The sequence below is a fragment of the Haemaphysalis longicornis genome, unplaced genomic scaffold (assembly GCF_048455015.1).
Source record: "Haemaphysalis longicornis isolate Haplotype H1 unplaced genomic scaffold, Haemaphysalis longicornis Haplotype H1 scaffold_10, whole genome shotgun sequence".
Classification (NCBI taxonomy): Eukaryota; Metazoa; Arthropoda; class Arachnida; order Ixodida; family Ixodidae; genus Haemaphysalis; species Haemaphysalis longicornis.
Genome location: NW_027526204.1, coordinates 63,498,834 through 63,517,070, shown reverse-complemented (window position 1 = coordinate 63,517,070; position 18,237 = coordinate 63,498,834). Strand labels below are relative to the sequence as shown.

Here is an 18,237-nt window from a genome sequence, read left to right as displayed (position 1 = left end):
AGCAGCTGCAGCAGCAAAACCAGGAAATTCGCGCCATGTGGAGCAGGTTTAGGTATTCGTCAGGGCACTTGATCGTAAGACCCCCAAGTTACCCACTGTCCTGGTTTGCTGAGGCTATCCTTGTGCATAGAAAGTGCCACATTGTCACATTACTGTTGTTCAGGTCTGCGCTCCATGAGTGAAATGCCTGGCTCGCTGATGCCGTGCCTCATGCTTCTCTTTGTTTCGTTTCGCAGGATGGCAACACAGAGGCAGTCACCAACGACTCTGGCGATCGGGTCACGCCCGCGATCGTTGCATTCTCAAATGGAGAGAAGGTCAGTGCCTGTACTCGCATCTCTTGTGCTTCTTGGCTTGTGTATATGTAGCATATGTATGTATACATATTTTTTTTACTAACGGTCTGTAGAGAGCTAGAAGTAATTTCAGGGGGGAGGGGGGATGTTGAACTTCATAAAACTTCTGTAACCAGTTGGGCCTGAATAATTAGGTCAGTGAGAAGTCTTCTGGAGCCTTAAGTTTTCGAAGCACAGGTTTTGTAACTAGCTACTTAGTGGCGCTTAGTTGGAGCCTTAAAAGGCACCCAGGGGAAGCTGTTTAGTGAACAAATCTGAGGCGTCGGTGCAATACGGAGGTTATCGTTGTAGCTGGGATGCAGGATTATACATATGAAATAGACAAAAAAATAAACCAGCAAGGCATCTGGTCAAAGGTGTTTAACAATGGCAGGGGCTGCAAATAAAACGGCTGTCAAGTGTACTATGACAATTGGGTGGCTGATTAGCAGTTCAAGTTCCATACCTTGCCGCATTCTGCCACATCATGTCATCATCTTTACTTTCGCATATTTCCCTTTTTTTTTAGGGGCATCTTTTTTAATCCATGCTTTTTTGTGTTGTACGTCGTGTCTCAGAGGCGGTGCCAAAGCTACCAATACAGTTGCATGAAAAGAGCAGCGGCCATTCATCCCCAAAATAACACCCGTTTCCTCAGGAGTCACCACAGTGTCCAACACTCCTCATCCCCTAAGTCACGTTCTTTGCACATTCCTTTAAAGAAGTACTGGGCTCGTCTAAATTCAGGGGTGGAACAGCTGCGCCATTTACGCTATTGGGCGCCAAACTCGTTTATCAGCGCCGTCCTGTGCCTCAGAGCCCAAACTGAGCCGAGATGTAACCACCATGATACCCTGTGCCCAAAAACGTGGCCGAAACGTTGTGTTTTACGGCCGCGACTATCGCTTGTATGACCACATAAGAACAGCGAAGCGCTACGCCTGATAACCGCGGAGCGCACCGATGTCGCCGATTCACTCATTCGTCAATCTCGACTTCAATCAGCGCTGTAATGAACCGAAGAGTCACTTTTCATTGTTATTTTTCTCTTGAGTTCGATCATGTGACCCAACAGCTTACTAGGACAAGCGTGGACACATGTCATGCATTGGGTTCTTTGTCATGGAGAGGCTTGTACTGCCAACTTATGTTGCGGTTACGCCAAACAAGTAATTTTTATTTTTTGGTTTCCAGGTGCTTATGGTTTTGGTTTCATCAATTGATTGATTGATTGTAGGGTTTAACGCGCCGACGCAACGCAGGCGATGAGGCGCGCCGTAGTGGAGGGCTCCGGATTAATGTTGACCACCTGGGGATCTTTAACGTGCGCCGAAATCTCGTACACACGGGCGTTTTTGCTTTTCGCCTCCATCAGAAAAGCGGCCGCCGCGGCCAGGAAACGAACCCGCGACCTTGTGCTCAGCAGCGCAACGCCTTAGCCACTGAGCCACCGCGGCGGGTTTGGTTTCATCAAGGCTATGAGCGGCTATAGAAGTTTGCTTTTGCTTAGCTGTAAGGCCGCAGGCGGTACGCGCCCTTTTTGCCTCCGCTTTGAATTCCTTCGTGTCGCGTTTGCACCGTTATGTTTGCCGGTGCCGTCCACTGCGCCACAATCAATAGAAAATGACCAAAAGCGAGTGAAATGTTTTTGGGTCACATCGCAAAGAGATATAAAATAGAATAATATTCGCACGAAGGCTTAAAGGTTGTAGTTTATTGGAGGTGAACTTCGATTTAGTCCACCATTTTTGCCGAGCACAGCTGCGTGTAGGAAACAAACAGGGTCTTAGACGCTTCCCTCGCTTGTTAATTCACTTCACCTTTCTTGTGAGGCAGTTACTCATTTTCGCCTGCGAACTTTCAGGCTAGCTTTGCTTAGGTACAGGATGGTCCAGCATTAATTATGCATTCTAACACACTCTCAATGCGTAGTCAATGGCGTATGTTTGTCGACTCTCACAACCCCGCAGTGAGCGAAGACCAAGCTACGTTCTGCTTTGCACGCACCGAAGTGGCTGTTCAATGGAAAAAAATGGAAGTAAACCTTGTTTTGTGCAATGCCACCGTGAGTTTGCGCAACGCTGCTGTTTACCGGACAGGAAGCGAGGCCTGTTATCTGATCCCCCTCAACTTCGCGCGTGAGGTTTACTTCTTTGAACGGTGATAGTGCGGCGCACTCACTTGGCCGAAGGTAGATAGCTCCGCATATTGTAAATTTCCAGATATAGTACTGCGGTCCTGGTTCGGAGTAGATTCTAGTGCACCGTAGAACGCCGATGCAGTAGATAGAGTAAACTTGTGGCTGCTCCAAGCCTGCTACAAAAGGCAATTTTGCCTGCTCATAGGTCTGCTCCTAAACCCATGTACCCTGTTCCACCCCTGTACAGTGCTTCCTGTTGACCTCAAAATTTCACAACTTCATCTGTGACATATAAAACAGCAAGAAAAATGGGCCATGATGTAGGGCTGAATAGCAGCTGAGTTTAACTTTTGGCTCTGTGCGGTGTTGGTGCGCAGTCATGACACACACGACTTGGATATTGTCGCGTGGTCAAGGACGGCACAGGACTCTTGTGGGAGTGAGGTTTATTGGAGTGAATTTGTGCTCTGGCTAGAACTAAATGGTACACAAACTTCAAGAAGCGGTCAGTGAAGTGATCTGCACGGGCGGGCGTCAGAAAATCGAATGCTGCGGTGTTTACCAAAGAAGACTGGTCTGAAAAAGCGACCGCAACGCAACACTTTTATCCTTGACAAGATTGGCATTGCAGCGTACAAAAGGAGGAGTAAATTAGAATGCAAGATAAGATAGCCAGATGCGGCCAGCCACTGGTGACACTACATAAACAAACAAGTCAAAAGGCACAGTTCACGGCAATATCAAGTTGGATTGTGTATCACTTCCCGTTTCTGCATCTTTTGAATGAGGTAGAAAAGGAGTTGGACAGCTATTGGTTTGCTGGCGCTTGTCTTGTTAGAAAGCTCGATTAGGTACGGAACACCGAGACACTTTCCCCCATTGGCAGCCCTCAATTGGTAGTGCTTGATATCGCTGTACTGCCTTAGTCTCAACGTGTGCCTGGGTATTGGCTCATCAAAATTGCAGCAATTCTGTAGGCCAGTGGCGATGGTAATCTTCCTCCGTGCTTACTTTGGCAAAGTCTTACGACTTACTTACAAGAGAGGCAAGGCAGCATGAATGCTGGATAGTTCAGAGCTCATCTGATTTAGCTATTGAGCTTTTACATTCTACAGTGAAACTAGTGCCTCTATTTGTTCGGGTTTTTCACTGCTCCAAAACTCGTACAGCGTTACTTAGACAGCAGCCGGTACTGTGCGTAGCGATAATAAATGAATGTCTTAAAAAAAATTTTCCTGGCTGAACTGTTTCTACGTTCACACTGAATCAGAAACATTTGCATAACAGAAGGTGCTAATCATAATAAATCATCTGCATGGTTTCTTACGAATATTAGGAAACTTTCTTTTTGTCTGTTTTCGGAACATCTGCACTGTTGTGTGAAATTACCCAGTTTTCTAAAATCAGACTTGTAATTCTTTCTTTATGCTTTTTCCTTGTTTTCATTTTACTTTTGTTGTTGTGCATGCCTGTACTTGTGATGTGCTGTTACAAGATCTTTCAGTGCAGACAAAAAGGCTGCCTTCTGCATTTTTTGTGCGGGAAGTGAGTGGGTAAACACACCTTTACCTGCTGGCCCTGCTAGGTAGAGGAGTATTCAAGCAGCGTAATATCCAGTGCATCATTTTTTTGTTGTTGTTGTTGTCACCAGTTTGGCTGTCTGTATTTTGTTCAGTGTGACCTTTATAGTAGTAGTAATAATGATAAGTTTTATTCATACGAAGCAGGCTACAAAAAACCGGGCCTGCAAAAGCCAAACGAGGGCTTGAGCGGCAGTGCCTGGCAAAAAAAAAAAGGAAAAGTATACATATATACACATACATGTGAACATACGCATACATGCACATGCATAATACGAAGTACACGGCATGCATTTTCACTAACCTGTATACAGCTCTAAAAGACAAGTTTTTATTTATTTATTATTAATATTATTTTTATTATTATTATTATTATTATTATTATTATTATTATTATTATTATTATTATTATTATTAAACAAGACAGTTCGTCAGGCAACTTGTCTAGTGTGTGACAGGGAGCGAAAACGTATGACTGCATTTACCATGTACGAAATGCACAAACTCGTTCCTTGTCCCTGCTTACCTCGTTGTGTGAGCACGTAATCGGGTCGGAACCTGACTTGCCCGTGGCGATGTCCTTTTCGGGGACTCAGTGGGAGCTGCCAGGTTTGCGTAGGAGGAACCCTGTGGCCCCCTGCATTTCCTTTCCCCGTGCTCCCTTCTCTTCCTGTGAGCTGCCGTGTTGGCTCAGTGGCAAAGGTGCTGGTGGGCCCAAGGATGCGGCTTCAATCCTGGTTGCGGTGGCCGCTTTTCAGGTGGAAGCGAAAAGCAAAGATGGCTGCGTGTTTGAGATTTCAGTGCATCTCCGGGTGGAAGCCTGAAAGAGCCCCCCTGCGCTACAGCGCTCCTCGTAGCCCATGTACTGCTTCGGCGTGTTAAGGCCCCACGGTTAACCGATCCTCCTCCTCTTCCCCCCCGCGTGCGCAGTCGGTGGGGCTTGCGGCCAAGAGCGAGATGGCCCGCAACCCGAGCGGCACCATCTGCCACCTCAAGGGCCTGCTGGGGTCCACCGCCTCCGAGGAGTTCGAGCAGCTCGTCAGGGAGAGCCCCTGCAAGGTGCGTACCCACCCGCCCGACAAACGCCACCCACCCGCGACTAGCGAGGAGTGCCGGTTTTAGCTTTAAAAGGAAGCACAACCGCTTTTTGTGGAGCATACGCTCTCTATCCTAAAGGAAAGGGCATCAGTTGAAACACTTTGAAGTAAGACGGTTTTCCCGATCAAACCCTACAATGTTTGAAAACGGGATCTTTCAATCATCTACCAGCTTTGAGTATGCGACCAAAAGGAATGCTGGCAACCGTCACCGTGAGCCGTGCAGCCGTGAGATGAAAACAGGTACGATGGAACCATGGTAATATGTCCCCGGGTTTTACGAGGGACAAGTTGAGTCCCGGCGAAGTTCCCTTTGAAACAATGCACTAAAAACCCCAGTTACCTGACATGACTTTATGCTTCGCCCACATTATCCAACAACCCACGCAAAGCGCGCGGCCAATCGGTGGACGAAATGGAAGTGCTGCGGGCCTGTTCTGCGGTCTTTGAGCCAACTCAGTCGCTTTTCTCCAACTTGGTTTTTTTAAGTGCAATGCACTTCTTAAGCGACCCTGAACCTGCGTCCACCGGTGATGTCCGCGCACGTGGAGATGGGCGCGCGCAGCCTGGCCGCTGACATGGCACATACCCACGTGGGGGATTGGCCAGGAATCTCCTCGTCTTCCTTGGCAACGGGGGGAGATAAGCGCGCGCTGCCTGGCCACTGACATGGCACATACCCACGTGGGGGATTGGCCAAGAATCGGGCGTGAGCAGGGCTAATGGTGCTCCGCGATCGCTCCGTCTTTTCTTGCTAATTGTGCCGGTTATTAAGCCTGGATCTTCATGGTACTGCATCGCCTGGATGTATAAGCCTGCGAGGTCCACGCGGATACCCGAAACCGAGGTAGGGAGATCATATTTTGGAAATAAGGACCGATTTTGTGTACCACGCGGCGCGCCCGCAACTAAGCCTAGCGCGGAGCCGGCCTTGGCCGGGGAAGCGGCAAGCGTAGCCAAGACTCCACCTAGCTCGGAACTTAATTACTCCGGGCATTGACCCCGAGATGTCGACCGCCATGCGGATCGAAGTGGATGGGGAAGAAATTTTGCCAGAGGAAGTGTCCAGAGCGCAAGGCTGGAAAACGGCCGGCGAGAAATTGAATGTGAACGGCGGCAGGCAGCTACGCCTAACGCAAGGAAGCCATGGCGGCCAAGATTGCGCCAGCGCCGGAGCTGCACACAACACCTGTGGCCAGGACGGCGACCTCGGCGGCGCTTCTGAGACGATGCTGTGCCACAAGAAGGCGAAGCGAGTAAACAAGGGGAGACTTCTTAAGGGCGCGCGGATGCCAGACCTCCCGCGCGCCGACATAAAGATCATTCTGCGACCACGGGGCGGGCTTCGCGTCAGCGAAGTCTCGCGAGTGGAAATTAGCCGAGCGATCGCAGCGGCGGCCCAAGTTGCCGCAAGTGACTTAAAAGAGGATGTAATTTGCCTCAATAACCAACAAAACATAATTGTCGCAAGCACGCCAAGCAGGGAAAACGCGGACAAGTACGCAGCTGTGACCAGCATCGACATCAGAGGGACGGCCCATGAAGTCAGTGCGTACGAGTCCGCCCCCCATGGAACAGTCAAAGGTGTCATTCGGGGCATCCCGTTAGAGGACACTGCCCAAGAGATCCAGGACTACGTAGTGCACAAACACAACCCCACGGCGCTCCAGGCCAACCGGATCGGCAAGACGCAGTCCGTGGTCATCGCTTTTGCGGGGACCAAGGTGCCAAACTACGTACGCTATGGGAACCTGCTCGTGGAGTGTACCCTACACCGCAAGCAGATAGATGTGTGCTACACGTGCGGGCGGCTCGGCCACAGGATGGACGTCTGCCCTAACCCCAAGGACCGCATCTGCCGGGGCTGTGGCGCAGCCAATCCGGACCCTGAGCACTCGTGCGTGCCGCAATGCAGCCTGTGCGGCGGAAAGCACCTCACCGCTGACCGAACCTGCAAGGCGCGCTTCAAGACGCCGTATGTGGTGCGCCGCCGGCGGTGGGAACGCCGACGAGCCGAAGACGGCGACACAAGTCAAGAGAAAAGAGGTCGTACAGGGCGACCCCGCCGTAGCACATCGTCGCGGAGCCGATCGAGAACGCCGGCCCGCAAGGGCGGCCACCAGAGCCGTCAACGTTCGAGATCCCTCTCCCGGGGCGGCCCCAAGGGGGCCGGCCGGACGCCATCGGCTGGCCCGAAGGGGAACCGCCGCTGGGAGACGGTCAAGAAGGGGAGCAGCGGCAAACGAGGCTCGAGCGGAAGACGCCAGAGGTCCCGGTCCCGGTCCCGAGCACCGAAGTCGAGGTCCCTGGTCCGTTCCAGTCAGCGGCACCGAGGGAAGAGCACCGACAAACAGGTGGGCTGGGCAAACGGGTCTCCCGTCGCTCTCGGGAACAACACAGAGTTCCCTCCCCTTACCCCCTCCCAACCTCCCGGTCAGGGCGCTGTAGCCAAGTCAGGCGACAGCCAATGCATAGAGCTCAAGAGAATAATCGAACGGCAACAAGCCCAAATCAAGGAGCAGAATGCACAAATACGCGCTCTCATGAAAAAGATAGAGGCGCTGACGAGCGCTAGCTCCGGCAACCGCGACGTGTCGGACGGCGCGAGCGAGAAGCGCAAAGTGCCGCGGCAAGATCCATCATCTGTCCGCCTAGAGTGGGTGGAGGCGGGTAACACCGAGCACGCGAGTAGCCAAGAAGCCATGGACGCGGAGAGCAACGCGGAGAGCGCAGCGGAGGCCAGCGCGTCGCAGCAACCACAGAAACAACAAGCCTCGCAGGACAGCGAGACAAACGCTGTATTGGGAAACATACTGGAGGCAATTAAGCAAATTCAAGAGGGCTTTAGGCAAATGCAAGAGCGAGTGGAGGCGCTGTCGGTCCGGCACGAACGCCTGGCGGCCAAGGTCTCCACTCTCTCCCAACCGACCACGAGCAAGACAGCCGCGCTCCGACAGGAGCGGGCCAATCGAGTCAAGGAATCCATCGCGAAGGGGCGAGGACACGTGCAATCGGCAAACGACGATGGCTCAGAATCTGAACAAGAGTAAAAACAGGGCTCCTCGAGTACAGGAGAGCACACTCATTTACCAATGGAACTGCCGGGGTATCAAGCAAAAAGACGCCGAACTGTTTACACACATCGAAGGGCTCGATCAGAAGCCGGACGTGGTGGCGCTGCAGGAGACGCACGGACGACCCCGACTGCCGGGATACGTTACATACACGGACCCGACGGAGAAGGGCACGGCGATCCTGGTACGCAACAACATCGCGGCCACGCAGCACATAACGCCACAGCACGGCTGCGAGCACACGCTGATCGAAATTCACACACGGACAATTGGCAACGGGAAGAATCTATTCGTCATGAGCGCGTACTGCAGACCGTCGCAGCGCCAGTACGACTTTGACAAAACGGTGGGGCAGGCGAAGAGGTTGGCGGGGAACAGGCCGCTCCTGATCCTTGGCGACTTCAACGCTCCCCACACGCTATGGGGATACAAATATGAATCCAAACGAGGGAAAGCTCTGGTCAGAACCATGGAAATGGCAGAATTTGAGTTACTGAACGAGTGCGGGGTGTCCACGAGAAGAGGGAACAGCGTCAACCGTGACACGACGCCCGATCTCACGTGGCTGAAGGGTAACCTGAACGCGACGTGGCGGGACGAAGGCACGGACCTCGGATCCGACCACACCATAATCGGCATAGAAATCAAAGGACCACGGTTTAGGGCTACGCTCGGCAGAGCCCGAATCACGGACTGGGACAAGCTCCGCAAGTACACAGACGAGGAACCCCTCGACGAGGAAAACGAAGGGGAGCACAAAGAAGATAAGCAGACGTACGCGGAATGGGCGCACGATCAGAAGATTGCACTCGCCAAATTTACACAAGAGGTCACAACGACGGTGCAGACGCCCTTCGTCGACGCGAGGCTGGCCCACATGTGGGAGGCTCGGCATTCGCTCACGAGGCGGTGGAAGCGCCAGCGGAGAAACAAGAAGCTAGCTCGGCGTATTGCAGTCCTCAACAGAGAGATTGCAGAGTACGCCACCAAGCTTAGCAGAGAGAACTGGTTGAGTATGTGCGACGGACTGCAGGGCAAGCTGTCTACGCACAAGACCTGGGGCCTCCTGAGGCACCTGATCGACCCGCTGGGCAGCAAGACGGCAACGCATCGCAACCTCACTAAGGTTCTGAATACCTATGAGGGAGACGGCCGCAAGCTCGTCGCAGACCTGACGGCGCGTTACCTCAAGACCGACAGGGGTAAGTTCCAGATCCCCGAGACGTACGACGGCCCGGCGAACGACAAACTCGACGAGCCGTTCACGCTGGCGGAACTCTGGAATGCCATCGATGATAGCAACAGACGCAGTGCTCCTGGCGGAGACACGATCACCTACACGTTGCTCGGCAATATGAGCGACGGGGCGGCCAAGAGGCTCCTGGGCCACATCAACAGGACCTGGGAGACCTCCCTGCTGCCCATGGAATGGAAAGAGGCGCAAGTGCGGTTCATCCCCAAGCCGGGCAAAGCCCTCACAATCGAGAACATGCGACCCATCTCCCTCACGTCGTGCGTAGGGAAGGTAATGGAGCGCATGGTGCTCCGTAGACTCCAAAACTACCTAGAAGAGACCAACCAAATGCCCGAAACGATGTACGGCTTCCGGCAGCACCTCGGCACGCATGACGTCCTGGTGCAACTGCAGGAGCTCGTGATGAAGAAAGCCACTCGGAGCTCGCCGCGCGGGATACTGGCCCTCGACTTAAAGGGGGCATTTGACAACGTGTCCCACGCGAGCGTTCTCGGTAACCTCAAGAAGACGGGATGTGGCCAACGCACGTTCGGCTACGTTAAGGATTTCCTGAGCAAGCGCATGGCGGTCATACAGATTGCAGGAGAGAAGTCGGACCCGATAGAACTGGGAGACTGCGGCACCCCACAAGGTTCCGTCCTGTCGCCCCTGCTATTCAACCTGGCCCTCCTCCCGCTGCCAAGTCTACTCAAACAGATCGACGGTGTGGACCACGCGTTCTACGCCGACGACATTACGGTGTGGACGAGTCGCGCGGGATCCGAAGCCTGGACGGAGGAGGTCCTGCAGAGGGCGGCAACGACGGTTCACGAATACGCCAAGACCTGCGGGTTGTGCTGCGCACCCCAGAAGTCGGAGCTCCTCATCGTGCAGCCCAGAAGACGCAAGAACGATGCCGAGCCGAATGTGGTCGTTACCATCGACGGCGTAGACGTCAAGCCCACGCAGCAGCTGCGCATCCTCGGTCTCTTGCTACAACGAGACGGCAAGGCGACAGCGGCCATTGCTAAGATCAAGATGGCCTCCGAACAGGTCACCGGAATGATCCGACGCGTTGCGAACCGGAACAGAGGACTTAAAGAAGACGACGCCTTCCGCCTGGTCAGAGCGTTCATCGTGTCTCGCATCACCTACTCGGCCCCGTACCTCCAACTAACGAAGGCGAACAGGAACACGCTAGACACGATCATAAGGAAAGCCACCAAGACGGCTATGGGCCTGCCCCAGTACTCGTCTACGCAGAAGCTGCTGGACATGGGGGCACATAATACGGTAGACGAGCTCATAGAGGCTCATCGTTCCAACCAGAGAGTGCGACTGAGCCAGACTGAGCACGGCCGAGCAGTCCTTCGGAAGATTGGTTGGCCCATCGAACCACAGATACCCAAGCACCCTCTACCTCCGCCGTGGAGGGAAGCGCTCAAGACCAAGCCCCTGCCGCGCAATATGCAGGCCGGCAGGAACGACGAGAGGCGTGCCGCGCGGGCACAGGCACTCGCCCGACAGCTGGAAGCAGACCCCCGGGTCCTATACGTGGACGCCTCACTTCCCCAGCACAGCAGCAAAGCAGTGGCCGCCGTCACGACCATCGACAAGCTGGTGACCAGCGCGTCGCTACGGACGACAGATGCCAGCCAAGCAGAAGAGATGGCCATCGCTCTCGCCCTCACGCACGGAGACGTGCATACGATCGTCACTGATTCCAAGACGGCTTACGGAAACTACCGCAAGGGGATCGTCTCCCACGCGGCCATGGCAATTCTCGCAAAGCGCAGCCCACCGGGACGAGACGTAGAGCTCGTGTGGGTTCCGGCACACTCGACAGTGGAAGGCAACGCCCTCGCCGACCACTACGCCCGCGAACTAGCAGACCGGGCCGAGGACGAGTCGGAGCTACCGCACCCAGTCACGAGCTACCGCGAGATTACCACGCTGTACAGGAGCGCCAGGTGCAGGCTTCCCGTGCCGCACCAGCAACTCGACCGCAAGCAACAAACAATAGTGCGCCGCGCACAAGCGGGGTCACTGGCGCACCCAGCTTTATTGCACAAGATGTTCCCGGCAGAACACGACCCCATCTGCCCGTTCTGCAAAAAGACGGAAGGCACCCTGCCGCACATACTGGCGGAGTGTACTGAGCTCAAGAATCCTCTACCTTCCCTCCCCCTTCCCCTTCCCCCCCTACCCGAGCGATGGGAGATCTTGATGTCCAGCCCCGACCTGTCGACGCAGCAAGAGCTCGCGTCCAGAGGCCAGGAGCTATTGGACTCATATGGGACTTGTGACTAGGGTTCCACCCCGTCTGACGCCTGCGAGCGTCACCTGAAATGGGCTCAGCGAAAGTTGTTTCTCTCTCTCTCCCCCCCCGCTTAAAGGAGTACTGACACGAAATTTCAAAGCTGAGATCCGCTCTAGCAATCAAGTACAACGACAACACAAATAGGTGTCTGTGAATAAATGCATCTTTCTTTCTTTGTAGTTGTGTGTGTGTGTGTGATCTCTCTTTCGCGAACATTACCGAACCGCGCAAATTCAACTCGTGCATTCGCACTTTCACATTCTTCCCCTCGGGGAAATGCGGGGAATTTCTTCGTCTCATCTTTCGTTTCTCCCCCCTCTTCTCACTGGCGTCTCTTCTTAATTTGTTGCGCAGTGGTCGCGGTGGCAGTGGGCAGGTGTTCATTTCTTTTACACGGCAGTGAATCGCCAGTGAGGTTACACTGACAGGCTTAAGCTTCCACGTGCATTTGTCATGGTCACATGGGCCATGATTTGCACTCGCTGGCGGGAATCGCGGCAGTGGACTGTGGTACAAGGTTTGTTTTAATACAGCATGATTGGCACCTGCGCTGCATTATTCCTTTCGCATTTACTTTCTGTACTGACTTGGCTTTTCAAGCCCTGCAAAGCATTGGTTTGTAGTTTTCATTGAAGTTTCTTGCAGATCCGTCGCTCGGAACTGTATTTATAGGCGTGATTGTTGTTGTTTGGATTTTGCAACTATCCAAGGAAATTCATATCATCAGGGCTGTACTGTATTTAAAAATTTGCCCGAACTAAAACAATAATAAAGTGCACTTTTTCCTATTCCTTTATGCAGTTTAGGAATCATGCGTTGAAACTAGAATGGAGCTCTTTGCATACAAACAGTAGTGCCACATTTAGACACTACATGGCAGCACCTTTTGGACTTTGAAAATTTGAGTGCCAAATTAAGATTGCTTTAAACAGTTTGTGGAAATTTCTTGTAGTTCTCAGATTGGGGTCCATGGACCCCAGGGCCTTTCAGGGTCCACAATCTCTCTCTCTCTCTCTCTCTCCATTCTTTGCTGCCAATGCAAAATTGCTGCTTCACTGCATGACATGTACGCTTATTTTTTGCACAACACCTTAGCTATGCAGAAAAGCCAGACACACAAAGAGGCATCGTATAGGTGTTTGGGCATGAGAAAATCGTTTGACAGTGTGACATGCATGAGCACAAAAGTCATACACAAAACGCAATGGAAGAGCATGTTGCATGGATGACTTTATCTGCAAGTTCAACTTGCTTCCCGTGATGGCGGATCAATATAGTTCATCGCGGGGTCCTCCATTCCTTTTGCGAGCCTGATAGGGGGTCCCCAGCTCATCTCACGGCTGAGAACGACCAAGCTAGAGGACACGCGCCTTACGAAAATCGCTTCTGTGGCCCTTTTAAGTTTATCGCGTGCAGTGTTGGTTCAGCTTGGGCCGTTTGGTTGCTGGTTTGAATTTGAACAACCCGCCACGACACTTGAAATTGAGAGTAGTAATGATCGTTTCCCCGAAGTCTGGTGTCGATCAGGAGCCCAATCGCCCGGGCTCCGGTTGATTTGGCAGGAGGCTGGCAGGGCGATGGTGTTGAAGTTCTTGGAGACGGCGGTCGAATTGACGAACTCGAGGCGTGGCGTTGATTGAGTGAAACGGAAGTTTATATACAGCTATTTACAGTAAGATAACTGGGTACATGACTAACAAAAAGAAAAACTTCAACCTGCAGCTAGACGCTAGCTCCGAGTGTGCACAAATCCCTCGAGCTCCTCAACTTCGTCTAACTCTCCTATTCTCGGAGCGTACACAAACCGCTCGAGAAACCACAGCCGAGACTCTGTCTCACCGCAAGATCCGTCTAGTTGCCCGGTACGGCGCTGCACCCTAAACCTCTGACGCGATCTTAACCTCGACTAGGGGGCTCGCAAATCCCAACCTAGCTTTAACTATCGAGACTCCTTGTCCCGCCGGGAGCTGCCCAGCTCGGCGCTCAGACGAGAACGATTTCCAACGGCCAAATTCAGCCTTATAAAACCTCGAGATCACCCTCTCTCGGGAACGCCCCTGTAGCGTTCGTACACGCGTATGGGAGTGCCCAAATTCACGTAGACAGCTGTCACTCAGCACGCCCCGGAATATTCATTGAGGCGCCGCCACCTTTGGGTCAACGGCACGCTCGCAGACAAGCAGGTTCGTGCGACCCCGCAGGGTGAAAGCGAAAGACTGCGACAGTGCGTCATGCTGACCAGGGCGCATTAACAATGGAGACTCATGCGGCACTTGTCCTGACGCCGGTAATCCCACCACCTCCGCTCGTCAGGCATACGTTCCCGGAATCCGGCGGCGCTGTCTACTTTCTCAATGGGGGATTATCCTTGTGGTATGCGGTGGGCCAGACAATCCGTCTCCCGTGCACGCCGTGACGAATTGGCGACGGCTGCAGTGCAGTGTTGGCAGTGCTACGTCGCTAGACAGAGCGGCAGGTTCTCACGTGCAGCCCGGGCGCCTGGCCGCTAATCTCGTAAGTGGACCTTACAAGAGTGCTGTAACGTCAGGCAGTACTTGTGTCAGGCAGTGTCAGGCAGTATCTCGGCTGTGCAATGAAGCTAAGACAAATATGTAGGAGGGGTTCTTGAGGAGCACTGGCAATTGTTTTGCCGTGGACCTCTTCTGGGCGACAGTCATAGCTACAGAGGAGGTTGGGTACCTCCCCTCACTTTCTCTTTAGTGGTATTTTGTTCCATGAAAGGTACAAGCGAGGCACTTCCTATGCAATGCCAAGCATTAATTAAACAAGTTCATACGGCGCGTCCCATCTCCAAACCACCCTAAAAGATACCAAACCACTGTTACTCACAAAAGGAATGCGCAGGAAGGGCCTGGCTTGCACCCACCAGGAAACGGCATCTCGCTTCCCTCGAGGGTCAGCAGGTTGGAGGGACGATCAGGACGTTCAGCCGCTGCTGTCTTTGCTTTGCAGATAGTGGCGGAGGGAGACGAGGTTCATTACGAGGTGTCGTCCGCGGAGGACCAGCGCAGCGTTCGCCATTCGCGCAGCCAGGTCCTCGTCTACCTGTTCCGCAAGATGTTCGGTGAGTTGGCGCCCTGACCCGCAGCGGTGGCTCAGTGGCTATGGTGGTGTGCTGCTGAGCCCAAGGATGCGGGTCCGAACCCAGCCACAGTGGCCACTTTCCAGAACATGTGTGCATGTCGCTCTTTTGGCTGATTCTTCAGCATTTGTGCCTTCTTCAATCAAAAAGTGGCCGCCGCCACCGCCACCTGAATATGTTTAATATTCGAATGAGAAAGGTGTATATTTCGGATTCTAAATGTAATAATCCATGCTGAACTCTAGTGTTTATATTTATCACTTGTGTATTTCAATGCTAACAATTCCCTTACACTCTTCTTTGACGCTTAAGAAGTTCTTTGTGTAGCACAGGTCGCCTTGATAGACCTAATTTCTTCAAGCACCCTGCGTTGTCCTTGTCTCCGTGACAATATCTTGCCTGCACTCTCACATTCATGCATGTAGGAAATAAGTTGGGGGTTACACAGTAACTGGCATAGTTTAGATGAGGTTGCTAAATCATGGTCTAGATGAGGTTGCTAAATCATAGTTTAGATAAGGTTACTAGATCATAGTTTAGATGAGGTTACTAGAAAAATGTTGTGCTGGGCCATGTACTGAGGTGTCATTTACCCTTGCCCCAATCGTACGATGTCCTTGCATGGTCCCGAGAAAGATGTGTAATCATGGTTCCACTGCACCTCGTTCCTTTTTTGTGTGGTCACAGAGGTTGCAGAGAGCCAAGGCAGCGACGAGTTCCCAACCGTGGTCACTGTGCCTCCAGAGTTCAGCGAGGACCAGAGGAAGCTGGTTGCGTAAGTACCCGGTACCGGCCGTGGAGCCACTGGAAATGCTCATTCCGTCCTATACTCGGCTTGTGTGGGGCAGTCGGGATCTTGAGTGTCCTGATGGCTGGTGCTTTTATTACTTTTGCAAGTTGCCAGTGTGAAGCTCTGACCTTGACATGGTGAAGCGGTGTACATTGGGGAACTTTTAAAGTGCATGAAATGAGCTATAACAGAAGGGGTTGCTTATAGGGCGGTCAATGCATCTTGTTTCTATGAAAAGCTATGTGAGGACGGGGTACGAAACGGGTTATCCACACTGCACAAACACTGGTGAAAAACTGAGTGCAATTTATTGCAGCAGAAAAATGTGCATGGAGGAAAAAGAGTGGACCTAACGTATTACCTGGAGAATAGTATAAGCACAACCCCGTGAGATGGCATTTGCGGCATGTCAACACAGCGTCAGCTGGCATAGCAAGTACACAATCTCCTGCTCAAAAAAGGATGCCGACGGTTCACTAATGCACACATGGGATGAGGCTGAAATTTGCGCAGTTCGTGGGGATTTGTCTCCTATGGTTATATACGCATACAGTTTCGAAATACAGTTCAACCTCGTTATAACGAGACGGGCTATAACGAAATAATGGATATAACGAGCAAATCGCAATTCCCCTTGAAAGTCTCCATAGAAACCAATGTATTTAAAACCTCGTTTTAACGAGGTAAAATTTCCCCGTTAGGGGATATAACGAACAAATTTCGTGGAGAAATCAAATTTTGAGCTAATTTTACAACAGTGCGCAACGCGGATTTGAGACAGTGCGTGACACGGCAACTGTATTAGCAGTTCAAAACTCCCGCCACGCGCGCGAAGCTGGCTGGCGCGCCATGCGGACGCTGCGCCCGCGAAGCCCCCACCCTCCTCGCGCTGCGCACGGCATGCAGACAATGGGGCCCTTCGATTTACAGTGTCGGACTCACCGCGGGCTCCCCGAGAAGCAGTCCGACATTCGATTTTCCCACGTATCCCTATGGCTTCGGGGAATCCGCGGACTATCCGCGGTGAGCCCGAGAAAAACCCCAATGCACACGGCGCGCGCGGTTGCATCGCCTTCCTCCCCCCCCCCTCTTCCCTCTCCTCCCCTGTTCGTATCGCCGACGTCGCTGCGTAGTATGGCGTAGTTGTGTGTGCGTGGGTTTTGGCAGTCTTGTCTTTTATCGTACTGCCGGCGTGATTCCAACAACGCAAGTGTGACAGGCGGGAAGCGAAAGCGGAAGACTATCACGCTTGAACAGAAGACGGCTATGATAAAAGCCGTCGCATCGGGCGCGAAGAAAGGTAAGGTGCACTCCCTGGTAAGGTGGCGAGAGACCGACGTGCGGACGAGTACGCTGTCCACCATCCTGAGCAACCGAGAGTCCATCGTCAGCGCTGTTGCATATGGCTTGAAAAGAAGCGCTAAGGACGGCGTCGGAGGCACTAGATGTGGTGGAAGTGCTGCGTCGCTACTTCGGCGCGCACGAGGGCGGCGAAGGTGAACGTAGCGGCCGCAGCTGAGGGAGTCATCGCTCGCATCAGGAAGGTGCATCAATGTCCAATTACGGACTTCTTCGTAGCCAAGTCTGTTTGAAATACGAGTTTTGAACTGCAATAAAGTAGGTTCGTGACTTTTCCTTTTTACCTCCGGAATGTGTTTATTTTACTGACTATTGCCGTGCAGCAAGATGCCATTTCGCCCGCTTTTTGTTGTAGGTCTCTACAATGCATAATATTTGCAGTAAATCTCGGCTACGGCTATAACGAAATATTGGCTATAATGAGCAAATCGCGTCGCCCCTTCAATTTCGTTATAACGAGGTTTAACTGTAGTTGCTCTGGGTGAATTTTTGCACGTTGTGGCATTTTGATACAGGTTAGGTGGTTTCTTATAAACTTAGGAAAGGACGAACCCACCCAAAACAAATTTTATCCCCATTTCCTTCTCCAGGAGGAAAAAAAAAATTGACAAGTACTGTTCCTATATTTCCTTCGTTTTTCTTATTTGTGACTGTTGCGACTATTTAGAGATACAAGTTACATGATTAACAAAATTTGTCCACTCTGCATTATAGCCAGCATCTGTGTAATCTAGCCAAGACGTGTTGCTGAGCCCAGGGACGTGGGTTCGATTCCAGTTGCAGCGGCCCCTTCTCAAGTGGACGGGAAAAGCAAAAACACCCGTGTGCTCGAGAAATTGGCACATGTTAAATATTCCTAGGTGGTGGAAATTAATCAGGATCTCCACTACAGCACACCTCACGACCCAGATGTATCTTAGGCGCATGGAACGCGTAATCTGAATCTGAGTTGGGAAGCTCTCACTAAGGTTGCTTGTGTTGCGTGATCAGCTGCTCACAGCCCATGTTGTCTGTCGCGCAGGGAGGCTGCGAACAAGGCGGGCTTCCAGGTGCTTCGCCTGGTAAACGAGCCGACGGCTGCCGCCCTGGCCTACCACATGGGCACTGCCCCATCGCCCACGGCCTGGTGAGTCTTCCACAACCACAAGTGGGCCAGGTTTTGCACGGACTTGGCACCAAAAGTCGCACGAGGGAGTGAGGGCAAC

The 18,237-nt window shown here is 52.5% G+C and overlaps 1 protein-coding gene across 1 annotated transcript in view; it reads left to right on the top strand.

Annotated features, from left to right (window-relative positions):
- The window catches only part of LOC144158642 (heat shock 70 kDa protein 14-like), a 50,408-nt gene that overhangs the window by 7,055 nt on the left and 25,116 nt on the right, over positions 1 to 18,237 (top strand). The window contains exons 2-6 of the mRNA XM_077689675.1: positions 237 to 317; positions 4,986 to 5,114; positions 14,754 to 14,865; positions 15,571 to 15,658; positions 18,054 to 18,158. Of these exons, the coding sequence (XP_077545801.1) occupies positions 237 to 317; positions 4,986 to 5,114; positions 14,754 to 14,865; positions 15,571 to 15,658; positions 18,054 to 18,158 (515 nt within the window). The remainder of the gene's footprint in view (positions 1 to 236; positions 318 to 4,985; positions 5,115 to 14,753; positions 14,866 to 15,570; positions 15,659 to 18,053; positions 18,159 to 18,237) is intronic.